General features: G+C 39.8%; 1 protein-coding gene across 2 annotated transcripts; it reads right to left on the bottom strand.

Annotated features, from left to right (window-relative positions):
* Positions 1-638: 638 nt before the first annotated feature.
* Positions 639-26,455, bottom strand: RDH10 (retinol dehydrogenase 10). Of its 2 annotated transcripts, none has more exons than XM_069854267.1 (6): positions 26,127-26,455; positions 25,610-25,848; positions 5,393-5,491; positions 3,873-4,018; positions 3,362-3,493; positions 639-1,465 (listed from the first exon to the last, which is right to left on the bottom strand). In XM_069854267.1, the coding sequence occupies exons 1-6, from the start codon at positions 26,404-26,406 to the stop codon at positions 1,342-1,344; spliced, it is 1,020 nt and encodes a 339-aa protein (XP_069710368.1). In that variant the 5' UTR covers positions 26,407-26,455; the 3' UTR covers positions 639-1,341. The 2 variants fall into 2 exon arrangements, with proteins under 2 accessions (XP_069710368.1, XP_069710369.1); XM_069854268.1 differs by having other exon boundaries at positions 25,610-25,845; positions 26,127-26,454.
* Between the last annotated feature and the right edge of the window lie 1,026 nt (positions 26,456-27,481).

Genomic DNA, 27,481 nt, shown 5'->3' with positions numbered 1-27,481 from the left:
TATTTGAACTGTGATGATAGTGAAGAGCTGCGGAACAAACAAGTAGTTTGCATTAATTCAGCCTTTCAAGCAAGCACTGCAGTCACTGTTTTAAGGAAAAAGTGGCTCACTTTAATAACCACAGACATTGGTCACTATTTAACACAACATTCTAAAAAAGTAATCACAATTTGTCCAATAGTAGTTTACAAGTGTAAATGGTATACATTAAGATACAGAGGTAGAAGTTCACTTTTACTTCACTAATACAGATTACCAAATTATTCAAGGCACAAAATTGTTCACTTTACAAAATGAAATACTGTAAAAATGTCATTTGCTGTTCTACAATGTGAGTAGAACTCAAAAAATCTTTACACCCTTCCATATTCCACATGTAGAGTTGCATCGGGCATTATGCTGTTTTTCCTTTGCTAATAATTGGCATACGACCAGCACTTACATAAGCAATATGTCAGCTGAGTTGCTTTGTCTTTTAGGCACAAGTCCAGTTAGAGAAATTTAATACAACAGTTTCCTCAGGGGGTAGAACGCTGTTGGAAGTAAGAATGAGGAGGAAGAAATGAAACATAGTCCATAATAGTAGATTGGATCCTGACATATAGAGGGAAACAGAACAGAGCATATTTCAAATCAAGTGAGTTGCAAAATGTCAGTTTAAATCACTGACTGCATTCCTAGAAAACCAGATGCCCAGTACTAGTTTGCTCCATGAGTATTTGACACATTCACTTGCCTTTGAATCAGCATATATTTTTCATCTTCGTTTAAATAGAACACACACAATTGCTACAAAAGAGAATTACACCACAATTTGGCCATGTATCCTTTAGAGAGCATAGGTGAACAAGTGAAGAGATGCATTCAGAAACTGTCATTGAATTTGATAAACGGTCACAAGCAGTAGCTTAAAATCTTCAGATTTCCCTCTCTCCTCCTTCCCAAACAACATAGAGAAAGAATTTCTGAAACATTGCATCTTCTAGTTGGAGACAGCTCTTAAAAAGCTTGGCAGGCTAAGGAAGAGATATCACACAGTGCATCCCTACAAGAAGTAGTAAGACTACTTTACTGTACATACAGTGATATTCTAAAGGACAATGGTGGCAGCTACCTTGCAAATTCACTTTGCTTACCTATCACATTTTCCATTACTCTAGTCAGTTTTATTTACAGTATATAAAAATCATTGATTTTTAGAGTTCAATACACAGGTTTAGGACCCAGAGAATGCCACAGTAAGATGTTGACACTTGCATCTGCTAGATACAAGCGCACTTCACAATTCAGTCATGTAACATTATCATATTCATCTATAACTGTTAGTCCATCAAACCAGTGTTAAATTCCATTTTTTGCTTCATTGTTGTTTGTAGCCTGTTTCCTTTGAGCGATGAAAGGGTACATACACTTGTCTGCTCCCAAAAACCGGTACATGCATACAACTGCTTCAAAGGGCAGAATACTGTGAAAAAGAGGTTATAAAATAGTTAGAGGACAGCATAAAACAAACCCTTTGCTTACACTATGTACTTCATCTCCTTGAAAGCAACTTAATAGTTATTGCAGAGGCTTCCTAAGAGATTTAATGAATTTTTATTTTGGAAAGATACTTACAGGGAAAACTGAAATTCTAGAATCCCAACCACAGAGGCAAGTAAAGAAGGAGAAAGCTATTCATTCACATGCCTCCAGTTTAGATCAGATTTCCTGATGCTTCTTCACAGACAGTGTGATAGCTTGTTTTAAAGGCAGGGGTGGCAAGGCATCACAGAAAGCCTACTAAACACAAAGTGTCTGCTCAAAGCCATATCAGCAGAGGTCATCAGACATTTAAGATATTCTGTAATACGGGATTAGTGCTAGTTAATGCCATTCTTTGATCACCAAGTGTCTAACAACCTTGACTTATATCCTAAGCTCAATTCATCCTCAAAAAAGAGAGGTCTGAAGTGAAGACAGCAATTTCCTTTTTACCCCCCTCCAAGTAAAATTCCAAGAGGTGACTATGTCACCTGGCTACATACCCTCCTTTCCCACATCCAAAAAATATTACTTTTGTTTCAAGTACAGTACTCAGGGTGAAAGACTAAGCTGGGATTTCCTCAGCCCCTGAAAATAGTGGTAGACATTCAGTGGAAAGCAATGCACAGAATCTAGCCATTAGGAGTAATGACCACTGAAGCACTGAGAAGTAGATGTCACTGATACAGGTGTCCTTGCTGCCAGTAGTACTGCTTGTGCAGTAGCCAGTGGAGGGTCTTTGATCTGAGTGCTGCTGCCTGGGGCATGGATTATGCAGAAGCTTTGATCTCCCTGTTGGAAGCTAAAGTGTTGAATGAAAGACAACCCAAAGGGCCTTTGATGTGATTATTGCTGTATAGGGCACTGCTTATGCAGAGAGCAACGAAGCACCTTCTGAGCTTCTGGTTGAAGAAGCTGATTCTTAAAGATGCTGAAAATGGCCCTGATTTGTTGGCAGAAGAGCCACACACATACTCTCTTCCAGGAAAAAGATGAGTGGTGAAGGCTCCTCTAGTCTTTGGTGAGCCTGTCAACCAGGAGAGACTTGAGGGAGAAGAACCACTGCTTGGAAATGGAATAAAAACCAAAGGGTCTCAGTTTCAACCATCCCTTTAAGGAGAAAAACAAAGCATCATTATATTTGAAAGGACCCTCTAACACACTACAGATTTATTTCTTTTTTTAAAAAAAACCCACCTCAGACAGCTGTGAAGCTGTTCTCTATAAAGTGGAATGCAAGTGATATTGCATCTTTGAGCCAACTCCTATATTAGCCTGCATCATTGAAATGTCAGCCTGCTTACAGATTAAACAGCATCCCCACCCAAAACCTGTAGTGTATTAGATAGAACAAGGCAGATAATTTCTTCAAATACCCCTCCTCTAAACTCAGACTCTGAAAATTTGTTCTCAATGTGCAGATTTTCATTTTATCTACCATTATCTCTGTAAATCCTAGAGAATCTGCAGGCAGGGTCTAGCACAATAGTTCTAGAGACAAACAACTAGAGATTCCTTTTCTGGAAGCTGCCTCATGCTCTATTTCTAAAGAGGTACCCAAAAGAAAAGTCTGCCGATAAGAAAATAAGACTAAGAATAGAAGGAGGATGGGACATACAACAGTAAAACAAGGATACAGGGGATGTCAGTTTTATGGAGCTTCCCAAGCAAGCAATCCATACTCCTGAAAGCCACAGAAGAACTATGAATTTTAACAAAACTGCAGCTATGGTCTGTGCGGCTGGGAAATGTTTATATCCAAAAGGTGGACTTGCTCATGTACTCTGCTGGTATTCTGTAGACTGTACTGCCAACAAACTTGCATTTTAGCTCTTACCTTTTCATGAAGGTGACCATATACATGAGGCGAGGCGTGCAGATCATTGGCTGGTCTGTAAGGATTGCTCTCATAGCCTGCTTCACACAGTATTCTGGTTTCAAGGGTGGAAGGAAAGGCTCAATTTCTTTTCTGAAATATTTGATTAAGACAGATTAATAAGATACCTGGAGGACAGCATACCTCAATGAAGAGTTCATCAACTCACTTTCTTTTTCCCCTGGCTGAGCCATTCTTAAAAAAAACCAAACACAACAACAAACAGACTTCAGTCTTTTTTTTAAAATATATTCGCTAATTGGTTACAAAGACTGCAGCTTAAAACTTGTATTGTCCAAATACAAAAAAGCAGAAGATATTCACTGAATTTGGAAAGTCTTTGAGTCAGGATTACAGATCACACTAGGATGTAATAAAGCACACAATACTTTAGTATTTTATGGTAGCAGTTTATGTACCTTCAAGTCCTTTTATGACACCAAAAGCAGGGCTTAAGAAGAATTTTATTCACCTGATCCTGCATCCTCTGAACATTCCTGTATCCACAAGATAAGGGCAGACTAAAGTTGTTTTGATTCCATCCTTTTCAGCAGCCTTCAATTCATGGCTTAAAGACTCATGGAAACCTACAGCTCCAAATTTGCTGGCGCAATAATCCTGTGTTGGCAATGAACAAGAAGAAAAAGGCAACTTAAAATAGGACAGATATGATCCACGTTCAAAGCCAAAGCATCTGAGGTGATTCTGTACAGATTTTCAAAGCAACAACGAAAGACACCCGCTGAATAGAGCATTACCAACTCATTTATCACTTTACTTTTGAGGCAATTAGCACAGAATCATGAAAGCACAAAATCTTAATGTAGGAGAATATTACCTTGGATTTGATTCTTTGAATCAGGCAGGTACACATGACAACTTACTCCAGTTACAAGTTTGGTTAATATTAAATGTTACAACAGAGGACTGAGATACCCAATAGTGACCAGGTTTGGGTCAGATCTGAAAATCCTTGGAGAGTTGGCAGTGCACAGGTGAAAAAATCTTAAATGCTTTATTTTTAAGGTTAGTTTCAACAGAAACTATAATGGAGATCTGCGTGTATTATTTTCAGAAGAGGATATAGTTCGTGTATCTAAAAATACCAAGTTCAGCAACATTAAAAAATGATTTCATAGACAGCAGTAGTATTTGAGTTTTCTGTTGCATGTGCCCACCTCTGCTGGTGGTCACACCCAAAATCTAAGAAATTCTTTATAATTTTCTCAAGATAGTAAATCTCTGAAAAGCCATAAGTTACAACACCTTCATTCATTTCTGTTATGAAACACTCCAATTTAATGTCCTGGATTGAACCTTACCTATATGCAAATAAGCCTGTGTTTATGGGGTAATATGACCATTATTCCATTAGACATTCATTTTCACTTAGTGAATGCTTTTTGTTCACACTTGCATTTGTGCTAATGACTCAAAAAGCAAGATAATAGGCTCTAATCCTGACCTAGTTTTATGTACTGAACAAGTCTCACAAACTGGTGTTCTCTAACAGCTACTAGCAAGTAGACAACCTAGTGCTTCCAGCTGGGAGCCTAGGAAAGCAGGCAAGACATTCAGGAAAGAGGAAGACTGGCAGCTATTTCCTCACAGAAACAGAAAGCATGACTTCCAAAAATCCCTGCCTTTAGCTTCAAGCTCAGCTCTGAAGATCCTGACAGTGGTAGGTAAGTGGGCAACTTTCAGGTTCCTAAATTTATCAGGTAATTGAAAGATCATTTAGTATTCTGAAATCCTTAGCCATTCTAAGCTTTCATTCCAAGTGGAAAGTCCTCCTACAAAGTAGGCAAATACTGTAGCTGCCAGTGTCCTGCAGATCCCACTCACAGGGAGCTATGTGTTGATATGGTACTTGGCACCACAGCTTCCAAGTGTCTTTGAAGATTTGAATTTATTTTCTTGGGCTAAGAACACAAAGCAAGCTTATTCTAAGCAAGAAGTGCCAAATTTATTGTTAATTGTAGTCTAACAAACCTCCACTCCAGCAGTACTGAACAATCCCAAGGAACTTGCAACTGTCACAATGTGTCCATGATTCATTTCCAGCATCTTGGGAAGGAATGCTTTAGTGGTCTACAAAGTAGAAAAAACAAACAAACAAAACACCACATCATCATGACCATACTACATTAGTGGTAAGTGTTCAAAACCTCTGCCTGAGTTTATTATCAAGACTTTAGAAGCAAGAACACTGTACGGGTTTTGAACTTCTGAGTTTGTCAAAAATGCCAACAGAAAATCCACAGCTTGTTTGTGAATTCAGACAGCAAGGCAGCAAGGATCGTATCTCCAGAAATCGTAAGGTTGAAGGATCAATTGAGCTCAGACATGTTTATTTTTCTGCAAGAGACTAGTTATCAGAAGGAGATAATTTGACCCCAAAATGGAAGTCACTTCTTTTAAAGACAGAAAAAGGAATGCAAAGTGTTTAATTACACCATACAGCACATCCGCGTTAAGACCAATGCAGATTATCAGTTCTAATTATTGACAGCATGTTTTGGAAGTTAGATATTGTTAGTTTTATCTAATTAACTTGTCTTGGACATTTAACATTAAAAGAAATAGCAGAACTTTATGTGTAAAAAGTAACATCAGTAAAAGTACACTAAAATCTATTAGTATAACTCACTTTCCACCTTTGTTAGTACTCATAAGCAATGCTTTAACTAAAGAAGATATACATTTCTGTTACCAATTCCTCATTAAAAGTTTCAAAATAAAACAAAATAAAGCAAAAACAAGTCTCAAGATGAAACTGATTTAAGCCTCCAATTGTTATGCTTTGATTGTAACAAAGTTTGCTTCTGTTTAAAAATGCAAGTCAGAGTTAGCACCTCTAAAAAATTAAGTCTTAAGTGATATATTGAAGGCAATTGGAGGCCACCTACCATTGCTAAAAGATCACCTCTGCTAGGATACCTACCTTTGCCATACCTGTTTTCTGAAGCTGACTCAACACTTTCTTCATTTAAATAAGCATTAAACAGAGCACTACATAGGCTAAAAACATCAGTGAAGTTGTAAAATGCTATGCGTAGTTATTATTTACTTCAGCTTCTAGGCTGTCAGTGAGTACAAGAGAAGTTTTGTATTACCAAAGAACTTCAGATAATGTTTTTTAATCACAAACATGCCTAGCAAATATATAAATCTATTCATGACAGAGCTATTACTCTATTCTAATTCACTGTGTACCACAAATGCTTAGCCCTCCTAGAAACCTGGTCTTCCCATGTAATTTGGATCCAAATTCACCACATGCAAATGCCTCTTAAGTATTTGCTACTTGCTTAATTGTTGGTCTGAGTTGTGTCAGCTGCATTCTTAAAAAGACATGCAAGCTACAGCTGAATCCATCTAATTCCATTCTTATGCTGTCTGCATTTTCCAATCACAGACGTCAGGACAGTTTTGCTCTAATGATTTTCACATGTTCTTGTACAACATTTTTGCCTGCAGGTGTTAAATGACTAATCCAGACCTCCTAACACCACACAAAAGAGTTTTCACTGGACAGCTGGCAGATGATAGAAGATTAACAGACCTCCTGACTCTTTGCCTTTTCTACTGTTGATTAATACAACTCCTGGATTCTGTCATAACTGCATAACGAACCTAATTATAAAAAATAATCTAAGAGCAAGCTGCTTTGCATTTGTTTCTTTCCTCATGGCAGGGATCTCTAAACCTCTTATATAGAGCCTCAAACAATAATTTAGTTCTGTTAAACTGATCTGTGCCAGGCACATGAAGTTTCAGCCTCTCCTCCTATGTTGCATGGCAACAAAGCCCAGTCATCACAGGGCAGCGCCTTCTGAAAAGGTGAGAGGCTTCACTGGGATAGCACTGAAGTTTCACAGTGTGTTATTTATCTGCAGTATGCCTTACGCATGCCAACACCCATTGTGTGTACACGATCCCTGATCCTCCATCCACCCCTGTAAGAGATCCATGCTCCCAACTCAGACCTGCTAACAATTTACTCCCCTCCAGAGCATTAGTCAGCTCCATCAGCAGTTTCCACTTATGTCTCAGTTATCTGTCCACATCACAACAGAATGACGGATTGCCACCTCCCATTGCCAGAAAGCTTGATAATGCAGACTGAAGCTCTGGCTGAAAACTACAGCAGCTACAGAAATGAAGGGGCACTCACCTTGGAGTTTGCTTTAGGGGAGAGAAAGAAGGGAAAGAAGTAGTAACAGATTTCCCTCCCCCACTTCAAAGCATGAATCAATGTTTGCTTCCAAGAGATAAACAGGTAAGTGCACCAAGTTTTATTGGACTGTTTTTTCTATTGTCTTCACTATGGCACCACTTTCTTTTTTTGAAAGATGATGAACTATAACTGGGTGTCCATAAATGTCTATATTTACCTGCAGCTCATGAAGAAGAGAATTTCCACAGGGACATATATAGAAATGGGAAAAAACACAGAACAATTGCAGAGCAGTAAAGTTCAGAAAGCCCACCGAACCATGCTGCACTCCTCCAAAGCATAAAGACTACAAAGATTGAGCTTTCAGAGCTTGTAGCTCAAGCAACCCTTTTTCAACCAAGAAGAAGTTGGTAAGTGACATAAACCCTGTTAAGGACACTCTGGGTAATGTCTTCAGCAATTCAAGTGCAGACTGAACAACTCCCAGCAACAGAACTACAGTCACTTCACATAAGTCGACTATTAAAAGGCCATTTACAGCCACATAGGAAAAAGCACAGCTACTTTGCTCTGAAGACAATTAGCAATTCATAGAAAGCTTCACATAAGATCTTAGTGTTCTGAAACAGCCTGCTCAGAGCAGGCCCCTGTACTTTGTCAGGGAACATTATCCCACAAATCCATTTAAATCCTGAAGTTGATGCAGTCTGTAAGGATAACACAACTATCATACATACAAAACTTAACAGTTAACTACCAACATCTCAGCTAAATGGAAGACACAGTCATCTTCATTGCTGCCATCCTCCAGCCATCTGCTACAGCTGGGAGTCAGTGCTTGAAAACAAGCACTGTCAGAGGCAGACACACCCTATGGGGGGATGCATTTCCAGACTCCAAGTAAAGGCTTGCCCACTGCTCCTCCCAGCCTTCTCTTGCTGGGAAAAACAATCCCAAAGTGAAGTTATTCTCTTTCGTGGTATAAGCAATCCCCAAATAAAATCAGTGTTCTTACTGAGCTTCTGGCACAGCCCACTTCTTTGATCCAAGTAGCTTCCTCCATACTCTGGTCTCCCAGTTTTTCTGCCTGTTACATAAACCAGATCAACCTAGTTTCTTGTTTCTAGTTTCTTTCAGCTTCAGCTACATCTGCCTACCAGACCTGAAGTCTCCTATGTGCTTGTCATGCTGCTGAGAAACTAGTTAAGAGTTTGACTGGTTCAGGGCAAAATGCCTCCTGGGTGGCCTTCACATCTGGACTTTGCCTGAACAGGTAGCACAGTCCACATTAGTCTTCCAACATGACATATGGACATGATAATCCTCCATTAAAAAAAAGTATTAGAAGATACTAAGCAAGCAATGTGTTTTGTCCATGGCATTAGAGGTCATGAACCAGGCCCCCAAAATAATTCAAGTCAACTCAAGTGATTTAATCAAACTATCTGCCTTCTGGTTTGATCCTTAAGGTTTCAGTTTTACTTCTCACAGCTGCAAAGGAAGACATTTAATCAAAACATTTAAGTACTTAAGGTCTGAGCTACCAGTCAGTAGAATATACCAGATGAAAGGAATTGTGTTGTGATACATCAAGGTGAGGAATCAGGGAAGTTATGAAGTGTTCAACTTCAACAAGTTTAAGCTTCCTCTTCACTTGGAATTTTAGAAAACAATAAAACCCCCAAAAGCATAGTGCAGACGTACACTTTCTAACCTGCAGTGCAGTTTAGATACAGCAACTAGGTTGACAGATAAAACATATGAAGCTATTCCAAACAGAGAATAAAGTTTGTTTTTCAAACTAGTTTAACCCTGAAGTTTTTAGGCCTAGACATCAATTCCCTTTTTTCCTTTATTATCCTGAATATACCAGTATGAGCAAACTATTCCCAGTAGCCGTAACCAAACATCTATTTCATGTGCACACAGCTTTAATGACTTTTTTTTCACAAGTGTGAAACTGAACAAGCATTTACATGTCACTTCATAGCTTTCGTAATCTGTTCTCAACATTTTGCTTTACGGCAAATTAACTTCTAACAGTCTAGCACTTCTTCCCTCCCCTTCCCCAAATTCTTTAGTTCCATTCTTAATGAAACAAAACTCAAAAGATTGTGCAACACAATGAACAGCACAGCTGCAATGTCAAGACAAATTAGTCTAAATACAGCAAATGAGAATATGAAGAAATACTTTGTTTGGGAAAGCGATTTTTTTAATTACATTTTGGATTAATTATTCTTAAAGTAGAAACCAAGCATCCACAGAAGACAATGTTAGTTGTATGCAGCTCAAGATAATGGAAACTGAACACAGAATTCACAACAAAGTAGAAAATTACATGCCACCTTGTGTTTAGAAAGCATTCTTTATATCAAAGAAAGAAATAAAGCAGGTACCAACATAAAAGTTCGTATTTTTCAATAAAGCCATCTTTTTCATACTTTCTGCCTTCCATCAATAACCCTTCTAAGCTATTCTGATGGCTTTACTGTAAGGCAGAAATTCCTTTATGCCAAAGAAACAGCTCATTTTCCATACAGTCACTTCAGGTAAGGGGGAATCAAGCATGATTATTTTTCCAGGGCTGATCAAAACAGGCAAGTATTTACACTGTAGTTACCTACAACAGTAGCATAACGGTTTGACAGATGAGAGATTTCCTCCTAAGCCACAGCTACTCCTGACTGCCAGGACAGCCCCATAACAGTGCTAACAAGTGCAGCATTTGGGTAAAATGTATTGGTTTGTCTTCATGTTAAACACTATTTGACCACACTCCAAGAGTAAAATTGGTGTGATTAGTCAAGGACTCATCTAGACTACTCTGGGAACTAAGGTACCAGAGTTCATAAAGACTGCTGCTGCGCTTGTTTGCTAATCCTGTAACTACTATCATGAAGGAACGGAGTGGCCCATGAGAAAATGCTGCTCCAAGTTTTTGTTGAAAACACATTACATCCTCTTTCCCTCTCAACATGGATGTTCAGTCTTCTTTTCTTCTCATTCTTCTTCATGGACCACAATAGGACAAGCTGCAGGTTCCATGCAGGGTAGGATATGGCCACTCACTCCAACATAGAACAAAATTCAGCGATGTCCACATGCCCCAGTTTTCCTTTCTATTCCAGTAACCGAGAATGAATGCACAAAGGGTCTGACAAAACAGCACCTCTAACTCTTCTGCAGACAGGCTAGCGTAGCCTTGCCTTAAAGTATGCTTGTCCAAACCAGATAGCACAGCACTAACGCACTACTGTATGTTAAAGAGGAGAGAGGGTTGCCTGAAAGGCAGAACCAACCCACAGTAAGCTTATCAGTAAATAGCCTGAAGTTATTTTCAGTTACAGCCATACAACCCAGCTTATTTCAGAAGATAAGCACTTTAAATAAACTTTATAAACACAAGGTAAAACTTCACTTACAGGATAACAGTGAAAGCCATCACCAAATAGTTTTGGAAGAGGCCTTGAAAGTATAACCTAGAACTATGTAACTCTCAAAAGAGTTTATTCAAGTTAGAGGTTATAATACCCAAAATGCCTTCTCATGCACCAAAGCACACAGTTACAAGCCTTTTGTTTTCCTTATAGCTTTTTTATTTGGTTCCAATGAGAACAGTAATCTTATAATTTGCACAATCTCAATTATTTTTCCCATATTTCTCCACACCTGTCTTAAATTCAATTATAAAAGCATCTCTGAAATATTAGATATGGGTGGGATTAGTAACTGTGCTAGGACTACATGAAAATATCAACTCTGAGTTGAATACTAGAGAGATAACAGCACAAAGGACATGGGTCTGCCAGTAACAGTCTGAACATGGAAGGCAGACAAAAGTCTACAACTACTGTTGACCTTGCTAACATAGTGGACCAAAGCTCTGATTTAAAGGAGCTCAGATGTCTCTGCTGACTGTTTTTAAGAAGTGCTGGGCCTCTTCTGGATAATTAGCCAATGTCTACACAAACGTTTAAATAGCTGTGGAAATTAGTGCTATTTATCTTCAGTTTCCACTATAAAGAAATGATAAAGTATGCTGGAATTACCCTGTCTTTCTAAAGTAAGAACATAGAAAGTCACAGATTTCTGTGGACTGTTGATGGGTCTACCCATATCCTTTCAGAGCAAAAAGGGTCAGAAGATACAAGACATACTCAAGCCAAGCTTCCATAGACAGCTGTATTAAAAGCATGAAATGAAACTCTTCAAGGATTGCCCTCAAGTGTCCCTTGAACAGGCCCTGCTTTGAAAGCAAAAAAAGTTAGACCTTCCAATATTTCATCTCCAAGAGTCCTTTAGTTATTTAGCTCCTGGCAGGCAACACAACCTTCAATTTCTCGCTAAAGCTTTGTCCTTCACATAAAACCCCACTGTTTTGGGTGATGGGGATTCCTTTAATATTGAACTGCAATAGTTAATGCTTAACATACATGCACAGCAATAATATTACAGTTGCCTTGCAACCAGAAGTTCATGGAAGAACAAGACAGACTGAAACAGAAGTCTATAATGAAATGGAGTAACAAGGAAGCAAAGCCACACTCACCCCCCCCCACCCCCCAGTACTTTGGATATCCTACATTTGTAGGTAGGGCAAAACTGCAGATAAGATCTACCCAGTTTAAGAGGAAAGGATAACAAAATAAAGTAACACCCTGAAGAAATCTCACAATAAAAACCAACATCAGTTAATTTAAACCTGATTCGATTTACAGAGAAATAAGCATCTAATCTTTGTACCCATCATGAGAATTTTCCAGTTTGTCCAGTTGTAGTTTTTCTCTTTATCAGTAAAAGAGACTTTTTGTACCATCTTGTAACTTTCCTCTGGTTCTGCATTTCTTTTTTTAGAAGGAATGATACAAACTTAGAATTAGGGTGAAGACCCACTATTGATTACTTGAGGAAATTATAGCATTTTCAGGGCTGTTCTCCATCCAATTCCTTGTGCATTTTAACATTGTGTTACCTTTTGTTGGCACCGTGATCAGCTATTTCTGCTGAACTTACTACAGTTAAATCAATGGTCACAAAATGTTTTTGGTTTGATAAAATTAATTTAGAACTCCCTCTCTTTTTCTTCTTTAGTTTGCATGTCTTGGTATTTTTGAGCATTGAGTTACACATTAAGGGTGAGTATTTAGCAAGAGATCTAAAATATTCCTATGCTACCTCAGCACAAAGAGATACTTCGTTGAAAAGCACAGGCTTTACAAGTTTTAATTATCTTGGCTAGCTTCAAGTTTTTTCATGTTTTAAAGGATTCCATTGTATATTCATTTAATATGCCAAAGAACAATATATTCCAATGTTTTTTCTCTTATTAGCACCCAGCAAACCTGTAACCCTGTGAATGAACTCCACAAATATAGGTGCACCCAGAACCAAAGTGAGTCATCTTGCTCATTAAAGACTTTTCACCATCTCACTGATTTTATTTCAGCTGCTCTACTAGTTACCACCTTGCTTCAACAGAAAGGAAACTGCAAGCAATAATATAAATGCAGAGTGGAATGAAAAGAAAAATCTTCCCTGCACGAAATACTGGTTTGAAGTACATGAAGTCTCAGCTTAGTAAAAACATAAGCTATTACTTGAATTACTAGTTTGGTTTTTAGTTCATTATTAATTTGTGTTAGTAATTAATGTTCCCATTTTCTACATGTTTAATCAGCTGGAAACACTGAAATTATACAAAACTAAGTGAAATCATATTTACTGAAGTTCATAGGTGTGTGTCTTAATAGTAACAAATATCTGTCATGCCATTTGCCAAAGAACAAGTATTTACATTACCACTTTGTTTAGCATTTGTAGTATTTAGGGTCCAGTTACAAGACTTAAGGCTTCCCAATCCAATATTTACCACCGTTTCCTGTGAATGGCTCACTTTTTGTGGTGGTTCCTCTTACATGAAGTCAACCCATGTTGAGTCTATCAGAAGAGAGCTGAAACCAAATTAAGTAGTTTCCTTAATCAGAACTTAGTGCCACAAAGCTCTTTACAATGGGTAGACAGTAAAGATTAGTAATGCTATTAAAAAAAAAAAAAAAAAAAAAGAAAATCACAAGAAACTAATACCAGTAGTTATCTCTCAAACATTAATCATGATTTCTACTCTTTACTACTAGAACTAATTATGCCATGCCTAAGGCAAATGAGCTTTGCCTGGCTAAATTGCTTTTTGTATAGTTTGTTGACAAGGCCTAGAAACTTGTTACAGAAAACTTGTTACTGTTGCCTTATGTCATTACATTGTTTCCCTCTCCCCTTTTCTTTTAAGGGCTTCATTTCCTGTGGTCTTACCCCAAACTGAGAAACTAAAACTGAAGCAGAAAACAGCTTTTTGTTTTCCCTCTTGTCTGAAGAGAACTTTAAATACTCAAGAATGCTACAACTCCTTCTTGAGAGTCCAGGTGGAAAAGGTATCAATACCTACTGTTTGCAGTGTTCTGCTGCTAATCAAACTCCCAGCTCTCTTACATAAAGCTTTTCTCACCATTGCATCACTCTAGATTTTGAGCACACCTTTACCTAGGGCAAGGGTTTAGGTATATATAACACAGCCATAGGTGACCCTGATTTCTCTTTAGCAACATTTCACTTGTTTAGAGAGGCCACTACTTTATATGCTTTCTGGGCATGAAGAAGTTCAGGTATTCAAGACGAACTACCCTTGTTATTTCTACTCCAGCAAGTAGAAATTACAGCCTTTATGCTAGTGGTATGCAGTTTCCACTTTTCTGCTCTCAAGAATTTTTATAGTTTTTCTTCCTAAGAGAAAGCAGATTTTAGATTTACATGCTTTAAGTGATTTCCACCCTCAGATGTCAGGCCTGTTCTGTAAAGTGTCTTTCCAAGGACTATATGCCACCATCCATTTCTGTGGAAGCATCTAGCCGCCTTTTAATGAATATACTTGTATACATGCTACCATAAAAGCACACCAACTTCATATATTTACAGCAATATATATATAACTTAAAATCACTAACTGTATAATTGTATTTCTTCCCTCCACTTCTCGCAAATCATTTTTCATAACTGCATGAAATAATTCTCACAGGTTGCCCAGAAAGGCTATGAAAAGTCTCTATCCTTGCAGATATTCAAAAGCCATTTGGACATGATCCTGGGCCACTGGCTCTAGCTGGTCCTGCCTGCACAGTGAGGTTGGACCTGATGGTTTCCAGAGGTCCCTTCCCACCTCAACTGTTCTGTGACTTTCCATTTCAGCAGGGAGTTTATATACACTCACAGAGGAAGAAGTTCATAAGGAGTAGAGACCTTGCACTCTTTGTCCCTATGTTAACTGCAAGTTTATCAACACAGAATCTTTAACTAGAAGAGATGCTGACTCCTCTGCCATACCTCTCTGGTATTTCTCCTCCAGGAGACCTTGCCTGTAATCAATTATCCTGCTCTGTCTGAAACAGTGTCTGCTCTACTTCCATTTCATTTTCTCCTTTGGTCTTAAGTCCTTTCAGATAGACAGAGGGTTCAATGAAGCAGTGCAGAGCACCTAAATGAATTTCTTGTGGAATTAACGTATTTGCAGTTGAGTCCAGAACATACACGTACCATACCGTTTTCAAAAACTAATGATGTCCCCCAGCTATTAGATATCCTCCAGCTACAGCTTCCTTAGCAGCTTTTAAAGGCTATTCTGAGGCCTCCCAGTCAATTCTACTTGGTTTGAATTTCAGTGGATTTTAAAGCTTTCACAGATCACTCGTACTGCATTATCAACAGCTAGCAGTGGACCGAGAAAAAGACAGTATTGCTGACTGAGAAATGTAGAAGTGCAGAACATCAGTTATCAATGATGTTTGGTTTGGATTTCAAATGCCAAAATAATCTTAAAGACTAGAAAAGTATTAGTAGTAGGTAAGACGGCATGCTAAGAGGGCTATTGGAGGTCCAGCTATGTGTTTAGTCTGCCTTACATTGCAAAACGAGATACAAGTCTAGAATGAAGTGGAACTTGGGAACAAATGTAGACATGCAAACTTTTTCAGCCAGCACAAATTTAAGGCATAACCAAGTATGAGAACCGAAGCTTTTAAAGTATTCATGCTCAAAAGCTGACTTCTTCCCTTCCACCCAAAGGCATCTCATTAGACAAGTTAATATTTATTCTCCACAAATATTAATCTCATTATACTCTCAGACTATTGTAGCTAGCAAACCACAATTACTATTAAATTTAAAGCAAGTATTACATGATTGGGAGCAACCACTGAAAAGTAACATGCAGTTTAGAGAAAATTAATCCTTCTGCTCAGACCTACCATGTCAGCATTTCAACTTTCCACGTACCTAAGACTAATATAAAGCTCCAACGTGGCTGTTACAGTCCAGTTACACTCCTGTAAACTCACAAATTGAAATTACAACCTCAGTAAGTAGCACCACCAACCTAGTATTCTTCTGCAAGCTGATTTGTCAGTAAAGATTGCATATATTCAAATGTAAAGTTTGAAATTACATCAAGGGTTTTCTGGTCAAGTGATATAAGAAGTTAACACTTGGCCACTGCTTTCCACTAAAGCTGGTTTAAACTCTGTTGAAGTCAAGTAACTAGAAATGATACTTTGTTTATATGATGACAAATGGCCAAGTCAAAGGATTTGTAGTATTTCAGAGCTATGTTGACATTAGCGTAACAAACACATTGGTCCCTCACCTTCATTAGCACAAGTTCGCAGCAAATGTCCAACCATTTGGAGCAGTTATTTATTGCCAGCTATTTGATAATCTTGACAAAAATGAAAACATGCCCATATAAATCAGTAAAAAATCCACATTAATTCATTTTACAACAACTATTAGGTAAGAGCTCAGAATATTTTGTTCAGTGAACAAGAATACAAGCCAACTTTTAAATACACATTTTTCTCCAGCTTGCCATAAGCTTAGTCATCCTCTGAATTATTTAGTAAAACTTGGTATTTTAGTGTGCCTGTTTCCAAAAAATTACTAGAGAACAGTACTGTCAGAACTACTTACGGAAAATATGAAGTCACCATTCATGTTTTACAGTTTATGTAATACACTTTTCAAGAAGTGGCTATACAGAAAAAGCCTCTCACATTCTATAGATAACTTAAGACCAGTGTGTCCATAGAACTACAATTCCTATTGTACTTACATGCAGATGAAAGCTGAGTCACTTTACCTACTCAGTCTAAGTCATTGTTTTGAACCAATTACTTTTATAAAACGAAAGTGATTACACCATAACTGAGTATCTCACAAGAGGAGCAAGATTAGAAGGAAAGCTTCCCTTTTCATGAAACAGCTTTACTTAGTGGAAACAGAAAAATGAAGCAGTACTAAAGTTGACTGGAAATTTAGCTTCAAAGTTTGTTGAGGAAACAATAGTAATATCCTAGAGGGCTTCAACTTACTATGTAGTAGCTCACTGAATGAGAAGCAACATTTTTAAAATGCATGTAAATTAGGTTTTTGAAAAACAGGTGTTTCTATTTCATACTTCTCCCCACCCTCCCAGAGAAGGGTCTTAGCAGGTAAATTTTTGTTTCATAAGACAAAGGCTAAAATGACAAGAAAGCCTCCAGGCAATACAGCGACCAAAACAGAAGCTAAAACATTTTTAAAAGTTTCTACTTGCATAGGCACTTCAACCAAGAGTACTCACTTCCCTGAAGGTGAGTTTTCAAAGACAGATACTTTCTTCCTTTGCCTGTCTGTGGAAACTACGTTCATATCCCACAAGCTGAAATGTGGCTCTGGCCTGTTTTGCCCCACATTCAAACAGTATTAGTAGAACTAATTTCCAGACAAGTCAAATAGTGCAGCAGGCAGAGATCATTGCTGTCAATGCTACACAACAGCAGTTGTAGTATTGGTGCAAGGCAAATAAGCTCAAGTTGTTAACACAACATCATTCAATGTGTTCAGAAAACTAACTTACCTTTTAGGGGTTTTAATAGTGTGTAATTAAAACACTGCAATCTCTTTAGAAGTAGAGTTGTCACATTCAGACTGTTACACCAGTGGTGAATTTGCTATAGCTTAGAACTATTAATTACTATTTAATTATTTGGAACCTGTAAATCCTACCCTAGCAAATCTCTCCAAGAATAAGGTTTCATTAGACAGTTGCAGACATCCTGTTCACAGCTATGTGGGTTTATCACACTCCCCACACACTGGCTAATGCAGGTCTGAAATGTTGATGAGGTGATTCTAATCAACTTGGCCAAGAAAATTAATAGATTTCCTTCCCACCCTTCAGACAGCTTAGTGAGCTGAACATCTAAGGATCCGATGAATACCAAACAGTAGCACAAGAAAAGATGCAGATTCAAGGCGTGGTCCCACATGACAGCCTACCACCACTAAGCTGCTTTGTAGTTTCATCCTAAATCAACAAAAATTTTTGGACAAGTTACTCAAGTATATGCTCAAGCACTTTTCCAAACCTGCACTGAAAGAAGAGTGTTCAAGAAGCTGTCACACAAGTTCAAACAGATGGTAGAAGTGACCAGCACCAGGGCACATTTAGGTGCAGAATTCAACAGCCAAACAAACTTGAATTTCAAAAGGCTCACACCAAGGCAGCCACCTCAGCTTCACAGCTGTTCCAGCATTCCTTGGCCTATCATGCCCTCCCATCCCAGTTGTGATAACTCACTCATGTCAAGTGTTAATTTGACTGGCATATAAATCATTATACTAATACAATTATTTACAAGAACAAAGTATTCACTCAGAAGTGTAAGCACAGATGTAACTCTCTCCTAGTTTGTGATGTATATTATTTTCAAACTAAAACCCCAGAAACTGAGATTCTACCAGTCTCAAAGTCCATGCCTACTTACCTATATTATAACAGCATTTTAAAAAATTGGGTTTTTTTAAATGTACTAAGAAGCCTAAAACCACAGGTAAAAAAAAATATTGGATCACATATAAATCAGCTTCAGTTTACCTTTGCAGGAAGGCCTCTAGTATATTTCACAAAAGGCAGACAGGTATCAATATCTCAGTTCTACTATCAGTGTGAATAGCCAGAAAACCTCGAAGGGCAGGGAGCAAGGTTTATCAAGAGAGTGAAGCTCTGGCTTTTACATACAGAGAACTGTGGAAAAGTTTAGTACTAGAGATACACAACAAAACCCTTCCCTCCCCCTAAGAAAAACGCCAGAACTGAAATCAAAGCATGAGAACCACTAGGAAAGAATAATAGTTCACAACTGATAAAGATAAAAGTAGAAAAGATTTAAAAAGTGCAGTGCTAAAATGGCAGGGATGGTGCTAGAAAACACAACATTTATCTTTCCTCAACCTGTCTAGTCAGAGTAATTGATGATACTGAGAGCTACAGAAAAGGATTGCTCACCCACACAGATCAGTTAAGACAGGTCTTAAGGAGTGATGCAAATGCTGGGTTAGCAGGACACTTAGCCACATCATAATTAGCTCTCCTTTTTCTCCATAGCTGAGCACATGAACATGCATGTCTTCTAGAAGTATGTTATAGTTGCTTGGTTATTACAGAAAGGCAATAACATAATAAGGTCTAATTAGTTAGCTGCTTTCCATAATGTAAAAGTGGATGTTACTCAGTAGATAGAAAAAATGTAGAACTTCAGACTCCAATGTTCTTCTAACCTACAGAAGAGAAGAGGCATACACATAACATTTCAGACCAAGTATTTTACTGGAACAGTGAAGAGCCACTCTCTCTGCTTCTAGTAAGATTAGGCACCACTCCAAAGACTATCATTCCATTCAAGGTTTTCCTGTCTCCCCAAATAGTTCACAAGTAGCACTACAATATCAGACCAAAGCCAGTGCAGAAGAGTTTGCTTATTTGGCTGATCTACCTCATTCCATAAGAGGTAGGAATTTAATCATCATACTGATCACTCATCCAGGCCTGCTTCTTCACAGTAAATTAATGATTCTGAAAACATTCCTAGGGTTTGTTGACAAGACTCTGACCCTCAGAAAAAGTCACAGATTATCCCAAGTGCCTTACCTCTGCAAGCTATATTGCAACTCCAGCTTTACATTAGAAGGCTGTAAAACTGCAAGCTACTTAATTGTTTAATGCTTAAAAAAAAATAAAATGTTTCAAGTACTTTAAGATTCTTAGCATGTTCTCTTCAGGCCAGCCTTTCCTTTCCTTAAGGGGACTTTCAGAGTGCTTTTCTGTGAAATAGATTCATTTTCCCCTAAACTCTTCAAGCTTCAGACAACTTAGTGCATGGAAGTAACTGGCTAATCACATCATATGCTACCACCTTGGACACCAATCCACACGCAACAAGCAAACCATGGGTCACAGTCTGATAATCTCTATTTTCTGGCATTTGACAGTCCAAGTTCCACTCACATTTCAAATAACACAGCAAATTAATTTCCAAAGTATGCCTAAAAGCAACTGTCACAAAAGCTTGGGTGTAACCAAAGCAGTTTAAGGAAGACATTCTGAATAGTCATTTCATATTTGTTAATGGACTAGGTTGAAAAAAATCAAATGCTTCACATTAAAGAGAAGAAAGGGAAACATGAATTCAGCTGCTGTTTGAACAAAAGTCAGCATTCTCTGCCATGCAAGGAAGATATCCTAGTTCAGAAAGTATACGTAGGAAAGTTGGCATTGTAAGCAATACCTTCAAAGAATCTTTTATATGCATTTCCCACTGCTCTGATGGAAGTGGTGCTTATTAAACAAGTCAAGAGTGCTACAAGCAGTTTTGTTCACTTCTTGATAAACAATTACTTGTTTCTCATCAACATACAGTAGACAATGAGAACCATGACTGAACAGCTTTAATAGACCTCGAAAGCTACAGTTTAATAACTTGCAGAACAGCTACAGTTTGGTGGGCAGCACTCTGGAATCCCAGTTATGGGTGCTTGAACTTGTATGATTCCTACAAAAGAAGGGGGCTTTTTGCATGAAACTAAGACCCACCTACTCCATTACAATATGCTTATGCTGACCCTCTGGATAATACAATGCCTGAAAAGTAATTTTTAATCTTGCTTGTGTCTAGCTCAAACCTAAACCGTTTAGTTAGCAACCTAGATGCCTAAGTCATTTTGTTTGGTTCCCCGCCCCCCCTTCCAGAAAGGATCAGAAAAAAATGGAAAGCCTTCAGTAAAAGACCGATTTATTTGAAAGTTATCACTACAACCAAAATGTGACTATGAAGTTAGATTACGAATACAGACACATAGCAAGATACAGGTTACAAAATTAGAAGATTGCATGCTGGTGACAACTGTGCCGGACACAATGCTAGACAAGCTGCTGGTAGACTGTAAAATGGATCTGTGAGGAAAGCTCTGAGCCCGCAGTCTTGCGCCCACTCAAGCTCCAGAAATACAACCACCCATTTATTTTCTAAAGCTTGTGTTAAGCACATCCCTTTATGAAATGGGAAACTACAGTTTCCCTAGAGGAAGCATCTGGAAGATAGTATTTCCTCAATTGATAGATTCCCCCTTTTTTTTTTTTCTTGAGAAATAAGCCAAAGAATGCAAGAACCACAGAACCTTACCAAAGCACTTGGAAATTTTAAGTACAACTAATATCTCTATTTCCATAGCTAAGAGTCTTGACTGCATTTTGCTTGGTATTCACCACTCAGCATGGTCCCACAGTATACAAACCACATGTGCTGTCCAACGTAATTTACTGGTGGCATGTAGTTGGAATAATTTTGCAGGGGAAGAATTAGTTTTGATTACACTTTTTGGATCACATGCACATGTTTTTCTTGAACTTGCTCCAACTCATTTTTCAAAGAAAAATCAAGAACTTGTAGATTAAACCTTGTAAGTAAACTTACACATCTTGGGTTATTATTAATTTTAAAAAACATCCATTAAAGCAGCTAATACCACTCATCCAAAATATTAAATACAGCTAGCTAACCAGTCAGTGGAGTACTGTGTCTATATTTGATCACAGGCAGTAGAAACCTAGAAATGAAGATAAAAATCAAACTGTTATGCCAACAGGCCACAGAAGACTCAGCCTAGTGTAACTTCAAACATAACCTAAGCTTTTGCTGTGGAAGATTCAGTGTTCATACCAAGTGCAACACCTCCATATTTAAATTAATAAAACTATAGGTGTAAGTGAGCTTTATTTAACACCAGTGAGCTTGAAGAGGCTAGAATAACAATACTAAAGTATTGATACCTTACAGGTAACCAAGCCAATTATTTTCCAAAGCTTTAGCAGTCCTGTCAGTCTAATTAGACTAACAACTACAGCAGCTGCATAAATAGGTATTTGATTTGGAAATCCTGCATTAACTTTTTTCCTCCAAGGTATTTATGAGTGCCATAATTACTTGAGTAACATTTCCCTCTTTACTCAGTATTTATCTCCTCCTGTATCAATGTCAGGCCACCTAAAAGATTTGTTCAGTTCCTACAAAGACAAATACACCTGCATAACCAAAACAAAACAACTTGATTATGTTAAGTGAATAAACAATTACTCCAGTTAAGACAGGCTTACACAAGTCCTCAATCTCTGGGCCCTGGTCTCTTTGTGGATTTTTTTAAACACATAAATGACAGAGCTGGAGCTGAATGCTTTTGCTTCCCCCTTTTGGCAAGTTGAAGGGAACTCCTCTAGGAGGAGAGTTTTAAACTGAAAGGTTTGGAATATCCACATGACAGGGAAATACATATCACTGTTCTCTCAGAGGTGAATACTGAAGATCTACTGTGCAGAAGGACCTTCATGTTACAGAATTTTACAGACCCTGATCATCACCTTGCCCCTGCCCCTCCATGAGTCCCATCCAACAATCAAATACTGAGGGATTTTCCAGGTACCATGCTGAAGTACAATATTAATACCTACCTATCCAGCAACAGCATTATTCTTCCAGGGGGAAAAATAAAGTCAAAATACAAGTTTCTCAAATTGTCCTGAAACAAGAGTTCGCACAGTAGTTTTAAATACAGTTCCATGATCCAACCTCCAGTATTTTGATACTTCACTTAACCTCTGTTGTATTATTACAAGAAAGTTATTCCTATATTTGCTTAAAACTGCTTAAGCAACAGCTTCACCTTATACAGTGATTTAACATTTTTCAAAGCCGAATCCTGAGATATCACAGGAAGAAAATTTCCTAGTCTGCTGAAGTTCAGTTCCAGTATTTGGCAAGTGCAGCCAAGTAAGTTATTCTTCCAACAGACTAGCAGGAAAGGTAGTGTTCCAATCCTGCTACAGTTCTATACATCTGCAAACTACAGTAAGCCAGAGCTGGTTTGTTTCAAACTGGGAATGAATTTTGTCCCTGTGTTTTCAATATCAGAAGCATTCCAGTTATCACAGCATGAAATAACAGGTTTTTAATACTGCAGTGGATTTTATGCTGTGGAAATTGCTACATGATGCAGTGGTGACATGTTTATATAGAACACTCATAGGAAGGCTTACACAAATCATGAATGTCAGCAAAATGGAAAGCATCTGTTTGGGCTGTGGCATGCTGCTAAGGCTCTCTTGACTGCCAGTTTGTGATACAGTACACAGCTCAGTTGGAGTCATAACAGCAAACTAGTGACAGACTTTCATGACACTACCTACTGCAGAAGTTGTGCAGCATTCAGATCACAGCTGCCAACAGGGAGCATGCTCAGATCACCTGCATTCTGCACTGAGAACAGGCAATAAATCATATTTCAAATGTTTTAGGGGGACAGCACAAGAGAGAGTCTCATTTTAGGTTTCTACATAGAAGCACGCTAACAGGCTTGATTAATGATCAAGGGGCAAGGAAAAATTTCCCCTGTCACAAAACACAGCCACAACAAAAACCCAGAAAGTACAGACACTTAACTACTGAAGCAATATTACACAGAAGATGCATGTCTTCATAAAATCCATTTACAGCTTTTTGGACAAAACACCCTCCAAGAATAGTTAAAAGCCTACATAATGCCCCAGAGCATTAGCTTTGCTTTTGGACCACCAGTTTAGCTGACATGGAAAAGACTAGCCGTATAAGACTTCACACATCTAGACACACTGTTCTATTTAAGTCAGCACTGACTTGCATCAAAAAAGTTGGCTTTGAATCAGCTGATTCAGATGATATCTTATGAATTAAGTTGTGTTACTTTTAAGAGAAGTCCACCCAGTGTTGGTCAAGCCAACCTTTTCTGGGATCATTAAGTGGACAACAAGGAAAAAAGCTTTGCCAACAGCAAAAAATATAAAAAGGAAAGCAAAGCAGGACACAGGACTCAGAGGAACTATATATAAGAATAGACCCTCAATTAAATATAGAGAGTGTTGATTGCTCCTTAGAAGCTTAAGGCAAGATATCAAGTTCCACAGTACAGATCTAACTATACCTTCATGGAATAATTTCTTGGGGTGTTTTTTTTTATTTGTTTAATTTCAAAGTCACTTCACATTGTGGCATTTAGATATGAATGAAACTGTTATGGAAACCCAATAACAGCGATATTGGGCTCTAAGTCTAGTTTCCTATTAGTGTAGGAGACCGGGAACACACAGAGGGTGCTTTTTAAGAGTCTGAAACAATATTATAAGTAAGCATTTGACTTAGGCCTGAAGGAAGAACAGCTGGAGAATTTAGGATCCTCCCATATTTTAATTCATGGTGATGTCATAATTTAGAGTTCTTGGAAACTTGGTCAATTCAGCCTTTAAACCACATCAATAGCAGTCATTAAATCTAGTGCACATCTCTGCTTGCTTAAGCATCAATTTAACTCTTACAAAAGGGGAACACGCAGAGCTCTTAGTTGTAAGAGGTCCTATGAGCTTTCTCAAAACTTTAAGTCTCCTTAAAATATACTTTCACAGTTCAAAAGAGTTTATAAACACGCTATCTCATATGAACTGAGGTTTAAGCACTCTCTGGAAGCTTTACAATATATTGGAAAAATACTGCTCTGCCATTAAGTGTTTCACAGTGCAGATTTGAAGGGGCCTCCTTTAGGATTTTGAAACAGCGTTTCACTTCCATGTTAAAAAAGTTAGGTTTGGGAGGGCCTTCTAAGTTTTGAAGATGAGGCATTTTTACAAAATTTTGTTATGAAAAGGTAAGACCAGCCAAAGGAGTCTTAAGTTGAAGAATATTTCAGATTGCTTAATCCTTCGATTGTTATGCAAGTGTATTTCATAACCTTATTTGAAGGACCAAAGAACAGTTTTAATACTAACAATGGGCTCAGTCTGACAGCTAATGCTAACCCGAGTGTGCATCATGCCCTTCTTTAACACTCCAATTTATGTAACTCCACACTACTCTATGTTTAAAAATAAATCACAGAGGAAAACAAGGTTTAGGCAGACAAGATGAGTAAGATCACACTGCTTGTTCTTTGATCTGCTAGTTACGGAGGCAATATGACCCCAGGAACTGTATCAAAGATTTTCTTACTTCTACTGGCAGCCTTCAGAGAAAACTATGAGGACAAATAAGCAAAATTCCTGAAAAAGTGTTCTTGGCTCAATTTCTTGAGAAATCTTTTTCTCCTTCCCTCCCAGCCTTCAAAAAGAACAATTTGCCTCCAAGGCAATTCAAATAACATTTCCAGTAGGGGTTTTAAGTATTTTTTCTAGACACGTGCAAATTTGCTACTGTAACCATCATTAAAACAGCATCTTAAAGCTACTAACATGCTGGCAAAAACTATGGGAGGAAGGCTGAGAAGTCATTCATTAACATTCACAACCCTTAAGCAGATTCCGAGGTTATGCTTGCAAAGGATTTCATATCTGGGGCTACAGAAAGGGGCACAAGACTTACAACACTGGATTCTAGGAGGCTACAGTTGATTTAAAACTATTTGTTATCAATTTTAAGTAGACACCATCCCTGTTAAACAGAAAAGTTAAAAATAAGAAACTCAAAGCAGCAAGCTTACAAATGAAAAGCAGCAAGCGCAAAACTCAAGGAGACGGGAGTTAAGCAACAGTAGTTAATTTTCCAAAATTAACTGACAAGGAGAGCAGGAGAAAAGATTTTTCTAATTACCCAGAAGTGTGCGTGACAGTTGACCATCATGGTCCTCTCGATAAGCTCATCGGGACACTCCAGAAGATGGTGCCCGGAGACCACACCGGCGTTGTTAACCAGGACAGACACCTCGCCAACCTCCTTGCGGACCCTCTCAGCCGTCGAGTAGACGTGTTCTCTTTTGCTCACATCACAGGTGTACGTGTAAACCTGCAAGCCGCGATGGGGCAGCGCATCTTTCTCTCCATCTCCAGCTACTAAGGAAGAGAGACGAGAGAACAGGGGGGGAAAATAAAGTTCTTACTCGGATTTTGACGTTCAAGCCAGCAGCGGAGGGGAAACGGCGAACGCGTTTCTACTACAGTAAAACTCCTATCGGCTTCGGCGTCACCACAGCGGGCGAGGACTCGCCTGGCTGCGCTCGCTGCCGCTTTTGGAGCCGCTGTCGGGGCGCGGGCTGCGCTCCGGGGTGTCCCCCGGCCGCGGAGCCCGGTCCCGGCCGGCAGGAGCGGCCGCGGGCGAGCCCCGCGCTTACCTCGCGGGGCGGCTTCGTCCATCTCCCGGTAGATGCCGCGCACCATGCCCGCCGTCTCCTCGTTGCTCCGCGTGTTGATGTCCCACAGCACCAGCAGCGCCCGGCGCCGGGCGAACTCGAGGGCGAAGAGGCGGCCGAGGCCGCTGCCCGCGCCGGTGATCAGGCACACCTGCCCCGCCACGCTCTTCTCCTTGGGCCGCACCAGCCACTTGGCGGCGGCCAGCACGAAAGCCCAGAGCACTCGGAAAGTCACCACGAAGAGCTCCAGCAGGATGTTCATGCTGCCGGAGCCCCCGCGCCCCGGCTCCTCCGCCTCCTCAGGGTGGGGGGCAGGCTGCGCGCTTCAGTCGCCGCCGCCGCCGCCGGGTCGCAGCGCTGCCGGCCGCCCGCCCGCGGCCCTTCTGCTGGCAGTGTGCATCTTGCTCGCTCGGCCCCCTATATAGGGCGGGCCGGACCCCGCCCCGCCCCGCCCGCCGCGGGGGAGGGTCCCGGAGCCGCCGCGGGGCTCGCCCGGTCGGGGCGGCCGCGTCCCGGCCCCGGGGCGCCTCTCGCCCAGCGCCGCCTTAAGGCAGCTGTAGCGCCGCCGGGCTCCTCACCCCGAGCCGCCCGGGACCGGGCGGCTCGGGGTGAGGAGCCCGGCGGCGCTAAAGCTCCGGGCTCGCGGGGAGGCGCGGGTTCTGCCTTCGCGTGTCTCCGCCGAGCAAAAACCCCTGATGGTCTTTTCTTCTTTGGGTCTGTCAGCCGAGCGCAGAGGCGGCTGAACTCTCTCTCCAGCCGATCCGGCTGAACTGACTTCACGAGATAACAGACAGAATCATAGAATCACCAGGTTGGAAGAGACCCACCGGATCATCGAGCCCAACCATTCCTATCAAATACTAAACCATGCCCCACAGCGCCTCGTCCACCTGTGCCTTAAACACCTCCAGGGAAGGTGACTCAACCACCTCCCTGGGCAGCCTGTTCCAGTGCCCAATGACCCTTTCTGTGAAAATTTTTTTCCTAATGTTCAACCGAAACCTCCCCTGGTAGAGCTTGAGGCCATTCTCTCTCGTCCTGTCCCCTGTCACTTGGGCGAAGAGGCCAGCACCCTCCTCTCCACAACTCCCTTTTAGGTAGTTGTAGAGAGCAAAGAGGTCTCCCCTCAGCCTCCTCAGTTTGAGAAAGTTGGGGTTGTTCAGCCTGGAGAAGAGAGGGCTCTGGGGAGACCTTACGGCAGCCTTCGGGTGCTTTAGGGGGGCTCTGTATCGGGAAGTGTAGTGATAGCACAAGGCGTGGCGGTTTTAAGCTGAAGAGGTTAATTTTAGATAGATATTGAGGCACAGGCACAGGCTGCCCTGAGAAGTCGTGGTTGC

This window comes from Phaenicophaeus curvirostris, chromosome 3, assembly GCF_032191515.1.
Source record: "Phaenicophaeus curvirostris isolate KB17595 chromosome 3, BPBGC_Pcur_1.0, whole genome shotgun sequence".
In the NCBI taxonomy this organism is placed as follows: Eukaryota; Metazoa; Chordata; class Aves; order Cuculiformes; family Cuculidae; genus Phaenicophaeus; species Phaenicophaeus curvirostris.
This window is presented reverse-complemented; position numbering and strand designations above follow the sequence as displayed.

Excerpts from the sequence above, each read along its gene's own strand:
- RDH10 (XM_069854267.1), bottom strand. The coding sequence starts at position 26,406 with ATGAACATCCTGCTGGAGCTCTTCGTGGTGACTTTCCGAGTGCTCTGG. Across the intron at positions 4,019-5,392 it reads TCAGTACTGCTGGAGTGGAG|GATTATTGCGCCAGCAAATT; the intron begins GTTTGTTAGACT and ends TTGCCAACACAG. Across the intron at positions 1,466-3,361 it reads ATGGTCACCTTCATGAAAAG|TATTCTGCCCTTTGAAGCAG; the intron begins GTAAGAGCTAAA and ends TCTTTTTCACAG.